At 32.8% G+C, this 12,635-nt stretch overlaps 2 protein-coding genes across 2 annotated transcripts; both read left to right on the plus strand.

Moving 5' to 3' along the window:
• Positions 1 to 5,978: 5,978 nt before the first annotated feature.
• LOC139888985 (protein FAR-RED IMPAIRED RESPONSE 1-like) lies at positions 5,979 to 8,066 on the plus strand. The gene has a single exon (XM_071871961.1). The coding sequence runs from the start codon at positions 5,979 to 5,981 to the stop codon at positions 8,064 to 8,066; it is 2,088 nt and encodes a 695-aa protein (XP_071728062.1).
• Positions 8,067 to 9,139: 1,073 nt separating this feature from the next.
• LOC139892055 (transcription termination factor MTEF18, mitochondrial) lies at positions 9,140 to 11,365 on the plus strand. The gene is made up of 2 exons (XM_071875087.1): positions 9,140 to 9,266; positions 9,410 to 11,365. Exon 2 carries the CDS (start codon positions 9,421 to 9,423, stop codon positions 11,209 to 11,211), a length of 1,791 nt encoding a protein of 596 aa, XP_071731188.1. The 5' UTR covers positions 9,140 to 9,266; positions 9,410 to 9,420; the 3' UTR covers positions 11,212 to 11,365.
• Positions 11,366 to 12,635: the final 1,270 nt, after the last annotated feature.

A 12,635-nucleotide genomic window follows, 5' to 3' on the forward strand; every position in this document is an offset into this window, starting at 1 on the left:
TTATCAGTTTTATATTAAAACTATTATTATTTCTATTATTATGGCTATTAATATTAGTATTTTTATTATTATCAATGTTAATAATATAATTATCATTAATACAATGATAATTATTAATATTAGCAAAATCTAAACAGATATATATAAATACATATACAAAATACAGTTATATATAAATATATATACAGATATAGTTATAGATAAATACAGTCATATACATAGATAAATACATAATTACGTATTCTGTTTCCTATCACAATCAACTTTTACAAAATTCTTCATCTTCTGCTCATGATTTGTACTATGTCTGATTCATATCGATCTCCATTCGCAGATACAAAACAAAATTTTGTTACATTTCAATATCAAACAATCAAAAATGGTTCCCACGCATATTCAACTTGTATATATATATATATATATATATATATATATATAACCGTTTGATTCTCCTGTCGATCCAATCAAGTTACGAAACAAACTGTAATCAAATCTTGTACTGTATATATCGTACGAATCCATTACACCTCACTTTCTGATTTATATATTTTTGTTTGTTCCTTCCTGGCTCGAATACTTCTATCAACAACCATCACTACCTTTCTCTTTATATATGGATATACATACTTAATACATTGGGGAGAGAGATATAGATCACCATTGACTACTACAAATTCATCCATCTACTTCTTTCTTCCTTGGGATTTCTTCGACAAATCAAACCCACATCGGGTATCATCACATAACCAATACAACGATCACCAATTACCTTCATCTTGAGACCATCACCACACTTATCTTCTTTTGTAATTAATCGTCATTGAACCACCACCTTCTTTGATAAAATTCATTAATCGTTCACTGTCTCGGTGTAGGATCTTCAAACCGAATCAATACCATCTTTGAAGCTTGATCACCATTACCATCAATTTAAATTTGCTGCTACGGGTTCTATTTACACTCCGTGACCACCGAGATAAACCAACACTTTATCTTTTCTCTCCTCTCTTTCTTTCTTGTTGAAAATACCATAACCGACACTCAAAAACCAGCTTGTTTACTTGGGTTGATCGACCACCATCCACACCGTCACCATCTCAACCCTCCGTCACTTTCAATGAGCCACCACCTACTTCAAAGAATAACCATCTGCCACCTTTCACCATTAAAACCACCATCTTCCGGTTCTCTTCTAGTCGAAACCCAATCCAAATTGTACTCTTATTGCACTACTAAGAACACCACCTATTTTCTTTTACCAAAAAACCACCCTTGATAAAATTCTCCTTTCGAACTAGGCTTGCCGATACTGATAAATGTTTTGCTAAAAATTAAAAACTCACTTACAACCTTCTTATATATAAAAGCACAAACACAGGAGACTACATAATTTCAACCAACCCACTAACTATGTTGTCCACTACTTAGACTTGTGGGAACATAAATCATTAAAGTTAGATAGTGCAGTAATTATTCGGCCACTTGCTTGACTAGCTCAATACACGTACGCACGCTATCTGTTTTTCTTTTTTACACCGCCAACTCACCTTTTCCCTTGGCCCTTTTGATCATTTGGGCTTTTGATGGGCCAAGAACCAACTTAAAAACCAAAACATTGATCGAGCTGTTTGATTGTTTCAGTTCTCGAACCAAATTCACACCAATTTCCCTTTATGTAGTGCTGATTGTCGGATGGAAAAAGAAAAGAAAGGTACTTTAAATTGCACGCCTAGGACCCTTTTAAGTATAATTAATTATAGTGAATGGGGATGTCGACGGAAACAATAGATTAAGGATGATATGTTGAGCTGTAAAGTAGAGTGTGAGATGTTTATTATTTCTGTTTTTTTTTTCAGCGAAATCCCCAACCATTTGCAAATAAACAAAGCTTTAATGTTACACATCATGTTCCACTTTCTTGGCCGACATGCACAGCAAATAACCCACTTGTGAATTTGGAAAAGAAGCTGATTGGAGCAATTATACTTGCGGTTACCTTTTTCTATATTTTTTTACGAAGCCTAGTGGACTTAGGTATTGTAATGGGGCTTGTATTAGTTATTTGGGCCGAATCATTGTTAGGCCAAATAAATCATTGTTGGGCTGGACTTTTAAACTGTTTCTGTTGCATGATTGGGCCGTGTATATGTTGTAGGCCGCTTATGATTTAATTAGACTACTATATGGATTGGATTCTTGGGCCGTGATCCATCTTTCATTTCGGTTGATGAGGACGAATGAAAATGATGATGATGACTTAGAATGATAGATGTTTATGGAAATAATGGATGATATAGAAGAAGAAGGAAACGGAAATATGGATTAAATAGATATTAGGTTCATATAATTTCAGAAAAACTGGAACGGAGGAGTGGTTTTGTTTGTTATCGGGACGTCGCGGGTTCAAACCCGGGCTTGGGTATTTTTTTTAAGGCTACTTCTTTGAGGTAGTTTACTTATTACTCATTATTATTATTATTATTATTATTATTATTATTATTATTATTATTATTATTATTATTATTATTATTATTATTATTATTATTATTATTATTATTAGTAGTAGTATTATTATCATTATAATTATTAAAATAAATATTAGTAACATTATTATTATTAGTAAAATCATTATTTTTATAAGTTATTATTATTAGTATTCATTATCATTAAAATTAATATTTTTATTAAAAGTATCATTTTTAACTCTAGTATCATTATTATTATTATTATTATTATCATTACTAATATTATTTTAGTATTATTATAATTTTAACAAACAAAAGATATATATATATATATATATATATATATATATATATATATATATATATATATATATATATATATATATATATATATATATATAATACATATAACATAACAAAATTAATATTTTAAATATATAAAATGAATATATGAAACATATAGGTTATTAATATAAAAATGATATAACTAATAAATTTATATATATAAATTTGTTCGATTACAATTACGTGTGTTAATATATATATAAATGATATAGGTTCGTGAATCCGAGGTCAACATTGCATTGTTCAGTTCCGTCGTATGCATATTTTTATTACAAAATATCGTATCGTGAGTTTCATTTGCTCCCTTTTTAAATGCTTTTGCAATATATATTTTTGAGACTGAGAATACATGCGTTGTTTTTATAAATGTTTGACGAAATAGACAAGAGTACTTAAAACTACATTCTATGGTTGGATTATTAAACCGAATATCGCCCCTTCAAGTATGGTAACCTAAGAATTATGGAAATGGCCCCTAATTGACGTGAATCCTAAAGATAGATCTATGGGCCTAACAAACCCCATTCTAGAATTTGGAATGCTTTAGTACTTCGGTTTAAATGGTGATTGCGATTGCCAATATTTATGGCATACTTGCGAGTATGCGGGGGATATTCTATATGCATTATGTTAATGTCGGTTATCAGGTGTTCATCATACGAATGATTTTTATACACTTGCGAGTGTAAGGTTATTTATGAAAAATGAAATCTTGTGGTCTATTAAAATTATGGAAATGATTGATTACGATAAACCTATGAACTCACCAACCTTTTGGTTGACACTTTAAAGCATGTTTATTTTCAGGTATGAAAGAAATCTTCCGCTGTGCATTTGCTCATTTTAAAGATATTACATGGAGTCGTTCATGGCATACTTAGGACAGTACCTCGCAATGGGACCAAATGTTGATGACTTCGTCCAGATGGATTAGGACGGGTCATTTCATTTATATTTTTAAAGATGAGATAATGATGAAAATGCCCTCACATACCCGACACGTGTTATGACTTCACAGAGAAATTTAATAGATAACTAACTGGCGGAGGGAATACAATTGAAAAAAATTGCAATTAAAAGGACTACTAATGCAAAATTAAAAGTTCGAGAACTACACATGAAAAAAAGTAAACTACAAGGACTATCCACATAATTTTGTCGGCTGACTTTTTTAGTTAACCTACTGAAGTTTTGAGCAACATTAAACTCGATATAGATCTTGATTCTTGAGTTCTAATGATGATTTAAAGAGCGTTATTGTGCTTAAAAAGAGTGAAACTTCAGTTTTAAATACATGTTTAGTTTCTATCATTAATTGAATCACGACAGAGTGTCGTTAATGCGCATTAATTCATTTTACATAGCGATATAGCGATTATATGATAACTTTAAAGTAGCTATTAATAATTTCGCGACCTTTTCCCCCGTCTCTTCATGCTTGACTCCAACAAAGATGCACGCGTATCTGATAGAATCTCCACACAAAACTTGATCTTCACCGGAAAATGGAATTGGATTCGTGACCCTACCGGACGTACTTTAAACGATCTAGCCGAACTTAATAACTTAATTTCTTCGTGTTTAATAACTGACAGGTCAAATTCGTGGAAATGGGCACTCGATCCTTCGGGGATATTCAAATCGAAGACATTAACCACTTTACTTGACAATTGCAAACTTGCTACATCTTCATCGATAGATGAAACACCACGTAACAAGCTTATCCCACAAAAAATAAACATATTTATATGGAGATCCAAGATTAATAGAATCCCGACCCGTGCCGAACTTGATAAACGTGGGGTGGCGCTTGACTCGACTCTTTGCCCATTATGCAACAATAGTGTTGAAACTATTGAACACATCTTATTCAATTGTCCCGTCATTTTGGATATTTGGAAATATATGTTGCGATGGTGGAATTTTCCACTTAACTCACTCGCAAATTTTGATGACATCCTCTCCAACAACCAATCTTTCGTTAACGATTTACACGGGGCCCTTATTTGGCAAGCCACCAAATGGGTTTGTTGCTATATTATTTGGAAACATAGAAATCTCAAAGTCTTTGCATCGAAGGATTGGTCATCCGCAACACTAATCTCCGAAATACAAACACAAAGTTTCTCATGGATCTCCAAACGTTCAAAAAAATCAAGACTCGAATGGAAACAATGGCTCATTAATCCTTCATCATATGTCGTTTCCACAAACACTAGATTGGGCGTTGGCTAATTGAATCCGATTCATCATCTATTGGGTTATGCTCTCATAATTAAATGGCTAGTTGTCTCCTCCTTTATCACCGCTCGGTACTGGAGGTGTCCGTTATCCAGCTTGCTTGCAAGTTCATCCGTTCATTTCCCAATTAATCGTAATCTACTCGTCCACAAACGTCTTGTACTTATATAAGGAAAATGATTTTTTGAACTACCAAATCCCTCTACCAAATCCCCCTACCAAATAGGATTTTGACAACTGTATTTTCTTTTTGATTATTATATAATCTTTTATGTTATGTCAAATATACCCATTCCACTTAATTAGGAAACAATCTCCTGGAGTACGATTAATGCTCTTACTCTTTGCAATTAATTAGAATTATTTTTATATATTTTTTTCGACGAATTTTTTTTTATTAATGTTTCTCGCAAAAAAAACCCTAATAATATATTTTGGGTATACGCCTATTTCATTGACTGCAATTTTCTTTGACATTGATAATTGCTTGAAAGCTTCCAGGTATCATCCAAAAACTTTTTTTCATATTCATGTCCACTAGCAAGTTGTATTTTAATTATTATTATAGAATTATAGAATAGTTATGTAAACCTTGTGAAACAAAGCTCGAAAAAAAAAAGTTACAGTCATCTCAATTGTAAGTTTTCTTGATAATATTTAATTTAAAGTTAAATTAATATATTAATTGTAAGTTTTATGTATTGCTCTCTGATTTAGCATTATATAATTGTTTGATGATTAATTATTATTAATTTCTAAACCCAGCACTTGTGCGAAAAGTTTATGTTGTTCATTGAAACTCTACTTTATTGCACTTGATATTTGTATTAGATAGATTGCTAGTGTAGCCTAATTAATTTTTCACTTCATATATCTAGCTCGTAAAATTATTAGATACTAATTTGATCTTTTTGTTCATATTTAGTAATGGCAGATTTGCATGTGGAATCCACAGTTCAAGATAACACGGATCATAGTCCTCAAAATAACGAGGATGTACAAAAATGTCATGTAGTCGTTCCCACTATTGGGATGAAATTTGAATCGGAAGATGAGATTTATAGTTTCTACAACAATTATGCCTACCAAATGGGTTTTGGAGTTCGTATTTCAAGTAAAAGGAAAAGGCCTCATAAAACATACTATGCGCTTGGATGTCATAAAGGAGGTGTCTATGAGTCAAAGGCCGAACCCAGCAAGCAAAGCAAGTCTTGTAAGACAGATTGTCCAGCAAAAATTAGCGTGATAGTTGATTATGATGGAACATGCACCATCTCATGTGTTTCTTTGGAGCATAATCATGCTTTAAGCCCCAGAAAATCACGATTTCAACGATCTCATAAGAAAATTGATTCGTACTCTAAGAGAAGACTTGAGTTAAATGATAGTGCTGGAATTTCGCTAGCAAAAAATTTTCATTCCCTAGTAGTTGAAGCTGAAGGATATGAAAACTTGGCATTCGGTGAGAGAGATTGTAGAAACTACATTGCAAAAGCAAGACAATTAAGACTTGGGAAGGGGGATGCCGAAGCATTACGTGATTATTTTGTTCGTATGCAAAAAAGAAGTACAAATTTTTTTTATGTGATTGATATGGATGATGAAGGACGTTTGAAAAATGTATTTTGGGCCGATGCAAGGTCTAGAGCAGCATACCAGTCATTCGGAGATGTCGTGTCTTTTGACAGCACATATTTGACTAACAAATATAATATGCCTTTTGCTCCTTTTGTTGGAGTGAATCACCATGGACAATCTATGTTATTTGGATGTGGTTTAGTTTCACGCGAGGATACGGAAACGTATGTATGGTTATTTAAGTCATGGTTAGAATGCATGGATGGACATGCACCAAAAGCAATAATAACAGACCAGTGTCGAGCAATTCAAGGAGCTGTGGCACGTGTATTCCCCGATTCTCTTCATCGACTTTGCCTTTGGCATATTATGAAAAAGGTCCCGGAAAAATTGGGCAAGTTGAATAAATATAAAGCAATAAAAAAGACATTAAAATCTCTTGTATATGAGTCTATACAGTCTCAAGAGTTTGAGGATGGATGGTCCCAAATGATAAAAGAGTACGCCATTGATAAGAATGATTGGTTATGCTCATTGTTTGATGATCGAAAGCGTTGGGTGCCATTGTATGTCAAGGTAATATTTTGGGCGGGGATGTCTACTACGCAGAGAAGTGAAGGTATGAATGCTTTCTTTGACGATTACGTTAATTCTAAAACATCTTTGCGACAATTTGTTGAACAATATGACAATGCACTAAAAAGCAAGATAGAGAAAGAAACTAAGGCTGATTTCGACTCTCTAAATGCGTCATATAAATTGATGACTGGATTCCACTTTGAAAAACAATTTCAAGCATCCTACACTAACGCGATGTTTAAGTTAGTTCAAATTGAGCTACAGTGTATGCTGTTTTGCAATCACTCACTACTAAAAACACAAGGTACAATATCTACGTTTAATGTTACGGATATTCTTCGAGGAAAACGTGGAGAATTGAAAAGAAAAGTTGTATACACCGTGAGTTTTGATGAAGTTGGATGTGATATTCAATGTTCTTGTCATTCGTTTGAGTTTCGGGGAATTGTTTGTAGGCATATGATGAAGATCTTGATTGAGAAGGATGTTAAAGAAATTCCTTCATGCTATATTTTGTCTAGATGGAGAAAAGATTTAAAACATCGACACTACCATGTGATCAATTGTTACGAAGATTTGAAGAGTGGAGGGCAGGCTAAACAATTTGAACAATTGTGTTCTTCTTTTTATGAAGTTGCACATATTGCTAATTCGCAAGAAAAATATGATTATCTACTAAGATGTATAGCTTCGGCAAAAGAAAAGTTGTCCGATGATTCGAGTTGGGGTGTTAATACTAACACAAATACTATATCAAAAGATAATGATATTGTTTCGGAGCCGAAGAAACCCTTACTGCCGTCCGCACAGTACGTAGTAAAGGGCGCCCACCAACAAAGAGGAAGGAATCAAAAATAGAACATATTACAAAAAAGAAGAGAAAGACAAATGTAAGACCATGTTCATTTGTTTTGTTATCTTTTATTTTTATATGGCTGATATACTTTATGACTTGCGCATCCATTGACTATGTTGTAGGTACACGAAGCAAATGGTATAAGTTCTGTCAATGACAATACACACAAGCGAGGCTACGACTTTGATCTCAATCATTGATTATACATTCACTCTTGAAATGTCGATGGATTCTTTTTTTTATGTTTTTTTTTTAATTCTATCCGTTGTTTTCCTAGGTAAAATAAAGGCCAACAAGAATCCATATTCGTTTATTGATTGGTATTTCGTAATTTCATTGTAGCTATTGTTTTTACTAAAATTTTTTCCCTTTAATTGCATGTTTTGTATTGTCTATAATAATAATATAGTTGAAAAGTAGCTCAATTAGCCAACTAGAGAACTTGTGGTGTACTAGCCAACACTATTATATCAACATAAATATATAATACGTACAACTTCTTTATATATATATATATATATATATCTTTTTTTTTTTTTTTTTGAAAAAGGAAAATATATAATATGTACTTTTCACTGTTGATAATACGTACTTTTCAAGGTCTGTAGTTTGCATATGCCCTACACCTTTTGACTTTCATAAATGATCACCGGTATGAATGAAGATTAGGTCGGATGTAAAATTAATTAAATGATATACGGAGTAATTAATTCAAGGATAGTTTAGGCATATAATTAAAATATGAATATTAAATAAAGAATAATTATAAGGAAATACACATGGCAACCTACTATTTGGTAGGGGGATTTTGTAGGTTAAACGTGTAGGCCTAAAAATCATTTTCCCTTATATAATTATTCTCGTGTCTTATGCTCGTTTATTTTGTATAGTTGCATATTTAATATTTATAGGGTCCATTGTACATTCGGTTATTATTAATAAAGATTATTTGCTTTTAAAAAAAAAACAATTGGGGGATGCAATGCAAAATATGCATTCTTAAGGGACCGAATTAAAATTTTCCATGATACAAAGGGTGTTTAACGTTTACTCCTTAAAAATCTAATCTAATTAACTAATTACCATGCCCCAAAATTAAAATCCTCAAAATTAGGGTTTTACGAGAACACTCCAGGAGATGACCCAATCAAATGGACAATGCTTTCTGTATTCAAACTGAAGATACAGAACAAAAATGTCTTGTACGTTCAATTGTATTATCAATTAGCTTTATTTTCGTGCTTCATTAATACGACAATTTTTTGTTCGTTTGAACTCAAAACCATATATAAAGTATGCTTAAATTTATCTGTAAATTACTGAATACCCTTCTGTTGTTTTGCAGGATTACTTGCTATGCTGATTCGTGGGATCAGTAAAAGTTTAATTTGTATCTGTAACATGATTTCTGAACTGCATTACGTTTTTTGCACACCAACTGTTTGTAAAAATGCCTGTACCGGAAATGGGTTATCTTTTTTATCAGTTAAGAGGCGAAACTTTTGCGTATATGAAACTAGCATTCAAGGAAATGCAGGAGTTGTTTATTCACATCAATCGGTAGCTTGTGTTAACGGTAACGGTTATAGGATCTCGCGTGTTGTGAGAACCGAAGCACAAACTGCACTTTTCGATTATCTGCATTTTACGAGAGGCTTCCATTTTACTGATGCGGAGTACATAAGTAAGAACTCTCCTCAGTTTGTTCAAAATTTGTTGTCTGTGGTTGATGACGAGCAAGATGTGTCACGAGCTTTGTCAAAGTACTTTCGGTACAATCCGATAAATGAGTTTGAACCATTTTTGGAGAGTTTAGGTTTGAACCCCTTTGAGTACCCATCGCTACTTCCAAAATCGTTGATATTTTTGGGTGATGATGATCTCTTGCTTGATAATTTTCACGTTCTTTGTGGTTACGGGATCCCAAGAACGAAGATCGGGCAGATATATAAGGAAGCAAAGGAGATATTCAGGTACGACAATGGAGTATTATCTATGAAACTTAAAGCTTATGAGAATTTAGGATTGAGTAAATCAACTATTATTAGTCTCATAACATGTTGTCCTTCACTATTGATTGGGAATATTGATAATAAGTTTCTTGTTGTTCTTGATAAGCTAAAAGGAATTGGGTTCGGCAAAGAATGGATTGGTAGTTACGTGTCTGATAAGACCACTTTGAATTGGGATAGAATGTTAGACACGATGAGTTTTTTGTTGCAAGTGGGTTACAATGATGAACAGATGAAAATTTTATTTACGGATAACCCTGCGCTTTTGTTTGAAGGTTCAGGGAAACGGGTTTATGTTCTGGTTGGCCAGTTACTTAAACTAGGGTTTAAAATGAACCAAATTTACGACCTTTTTTTAAAAAGCCCCCAAATTTTATCATCGAAGTGCGCAAAGAATCTTTGGACAGCAGTGTGTTTTTTGGCTGAAATAGGAATGGAGACGGAAGTAATTGCAAGCATTGTTGCTACCCATATGGAAGTTCTTGGATCTAATTCGTTAAAAGCGCCAATAACTGTCATGAACAGTTTGAAAATCAAAAAAGATGCATTATGTCGAGCTATAAAGAAAGATCCTTTACAGTTGATAAATTTAGCTACCAAAACAGACACTAAATCAATTGAGAATCAAGATTCTAATACAATTGTGGAGAGAAGAAACTTTTTATTACGACTAGGTTATATTGAAAACTCTGATGAGTTATCAAAAGCCTTAAGAAAGTTTCGAGGTAGAGGTGACCAGTTACAAGAAAGATTTGATTGTTTAGTGCAAGCGGGACTTGATTACAATGTAGTTTCAAGCATGATTAAACGAGCTCCTTCTGTGTTAAACCAAACAAAAGATTTACTTGAAAAAAAGATTGATTGTTTGGTTAATCGATTAGGTTATCCATTAGAAGCTGTTGTTGTGTTTCCGTCGTACTTATGTTATGATATTCAGAGGATTAATCTAAGATTTTCGATGTATTTATGGCTACTTGAGAGGGGTGCTGCAAAGCCGAAGCTATCGTTGAGCACGATTCTTGCATGTTCAGATGTGAGGTTTGTGAAATACTTTGTTCATATTCATCCTGAAGGTGTTGCCACATGGGAAAGTTTAAAAAATTCATTAAAATCAAAAAGTATACAAGACCCTTGATTTATTTCTCTTGCTTTATATACATTGAATAGTAATAGTATTCATCTGGCTCAAAGTTTAACAATATTGCTTATTCATCATAGTTTGTTGTACAATCTATTCATTTAGTTCCTTTCCATTTGTCTTACTAGGACTTTAGACCGGTATCGTAACAGAATGCACTACAATATACTATTGTTTTAGCTATGGAACATTGTTCTAATCAAATGTTGTAACCTTATGTACGTGAGGTTGTACTATTGTCTTGCTATCATAAAGTCCAAGCGTCTTACCCACATTTGTACGATGTTATGGTCAAAAAAGTTTGCAAACTTGAGTGGTCCGCTTTAATAATCACTTGATAGGACAGACTTTTGGAATTCGTCAAACAGGAACTGGAAAAGATGAAAAACGCTGCTGATTTATACTAATTGCTTTACTGTTAAAGAGAAAAACGATTAATGAAATTTTGCTGACCAAACTCTAACAAAATGAATTTTGTAGCAATCCAATGTCGGAAATCGAATTTCATTAAAATTTTGCAAGACTATCACCTTTTGTGATTTTTTTTTATTTCGGTGGCCGATCTATCTGATTTTCGGTGCACAATAGTATGTTGCTAGTGAGCTTATTAAATTTGGAGTATAAACAAAGTGTACATTGATTTGTATACGGACGAGTATGTCGAAGTCCTAAAAAAACTTAGAACAACAATAAATACATGCAATATAACCGGAAGAGTACTAGTTTATTCAAAAAAGCTTAACAATGAAGCATTGATAATGCCCAAAGTTACCATGATTACAAAGGTGCTTATAGCACTAAGTTTACTGGCACACATGCCATTACAAAAGAAGAAATCTAAACTACAAACATGAAAATAAAAAGGGGCTGGCTTGTTCAAAATTGGTTGTTTATCGCTCGTCGATGTTGATTTTGATCTTTTCAGCCCCTAAAAACTCCAAATGTCATAAAACGGACATAGCTCATGGAACCTTCTAATAAGCACATTTCACATTAACACTATCTAACTTTTGGGTCCTAACAATCTCCCCATTAGTGTTAATTGTGAATTTTACAATGTAATTCTATTTTGTAATCTTCAGAGGTCCAAATGTGGCTTTCCATCTCGTACCATCTGGATCAGAAAATTCAACTTATTGTCTGAAATCTTCTTTAATAACTCAATAATAATACTTCAATTAACCAACTCTTCAAATTAAGGACTTTGATGGAAACCCCTGTTATGTATACTGATTTTTTTTTTAAAAGACACATTAATGATAGATACTTTTTATAAGACTGGTTTTAACCCTGACTGTGACTCAGAATCAATGACATAATACCAATTGATACGAACCAAGTGTTCATATCGTTATGATAACTAATCAGTATTTGAGATATCAATTAGCTCTCCCATATACTTACCAGATGTAAAACTTCAA

This window comes from Rutidosis leptorrhynchoides, chromosome 2 (genome assembly GCF_046630445.1).
Source record: "Rutidosis leptorrhynchoides isolate AG116_Rl617_1_P2 chromosome 2, CSIRO_AGI_Rlap_v1, whole genome shotgun sequence".
In the NCBI taxonomy this organism is placed as follows: domain Eukaryota; kingdom Viridiplantae; phylum Streptophyta; class Magnoliopsida; order Asterales; family Asteraceae; genus Rutidosis; species Rutidosis leptorrhynchoides.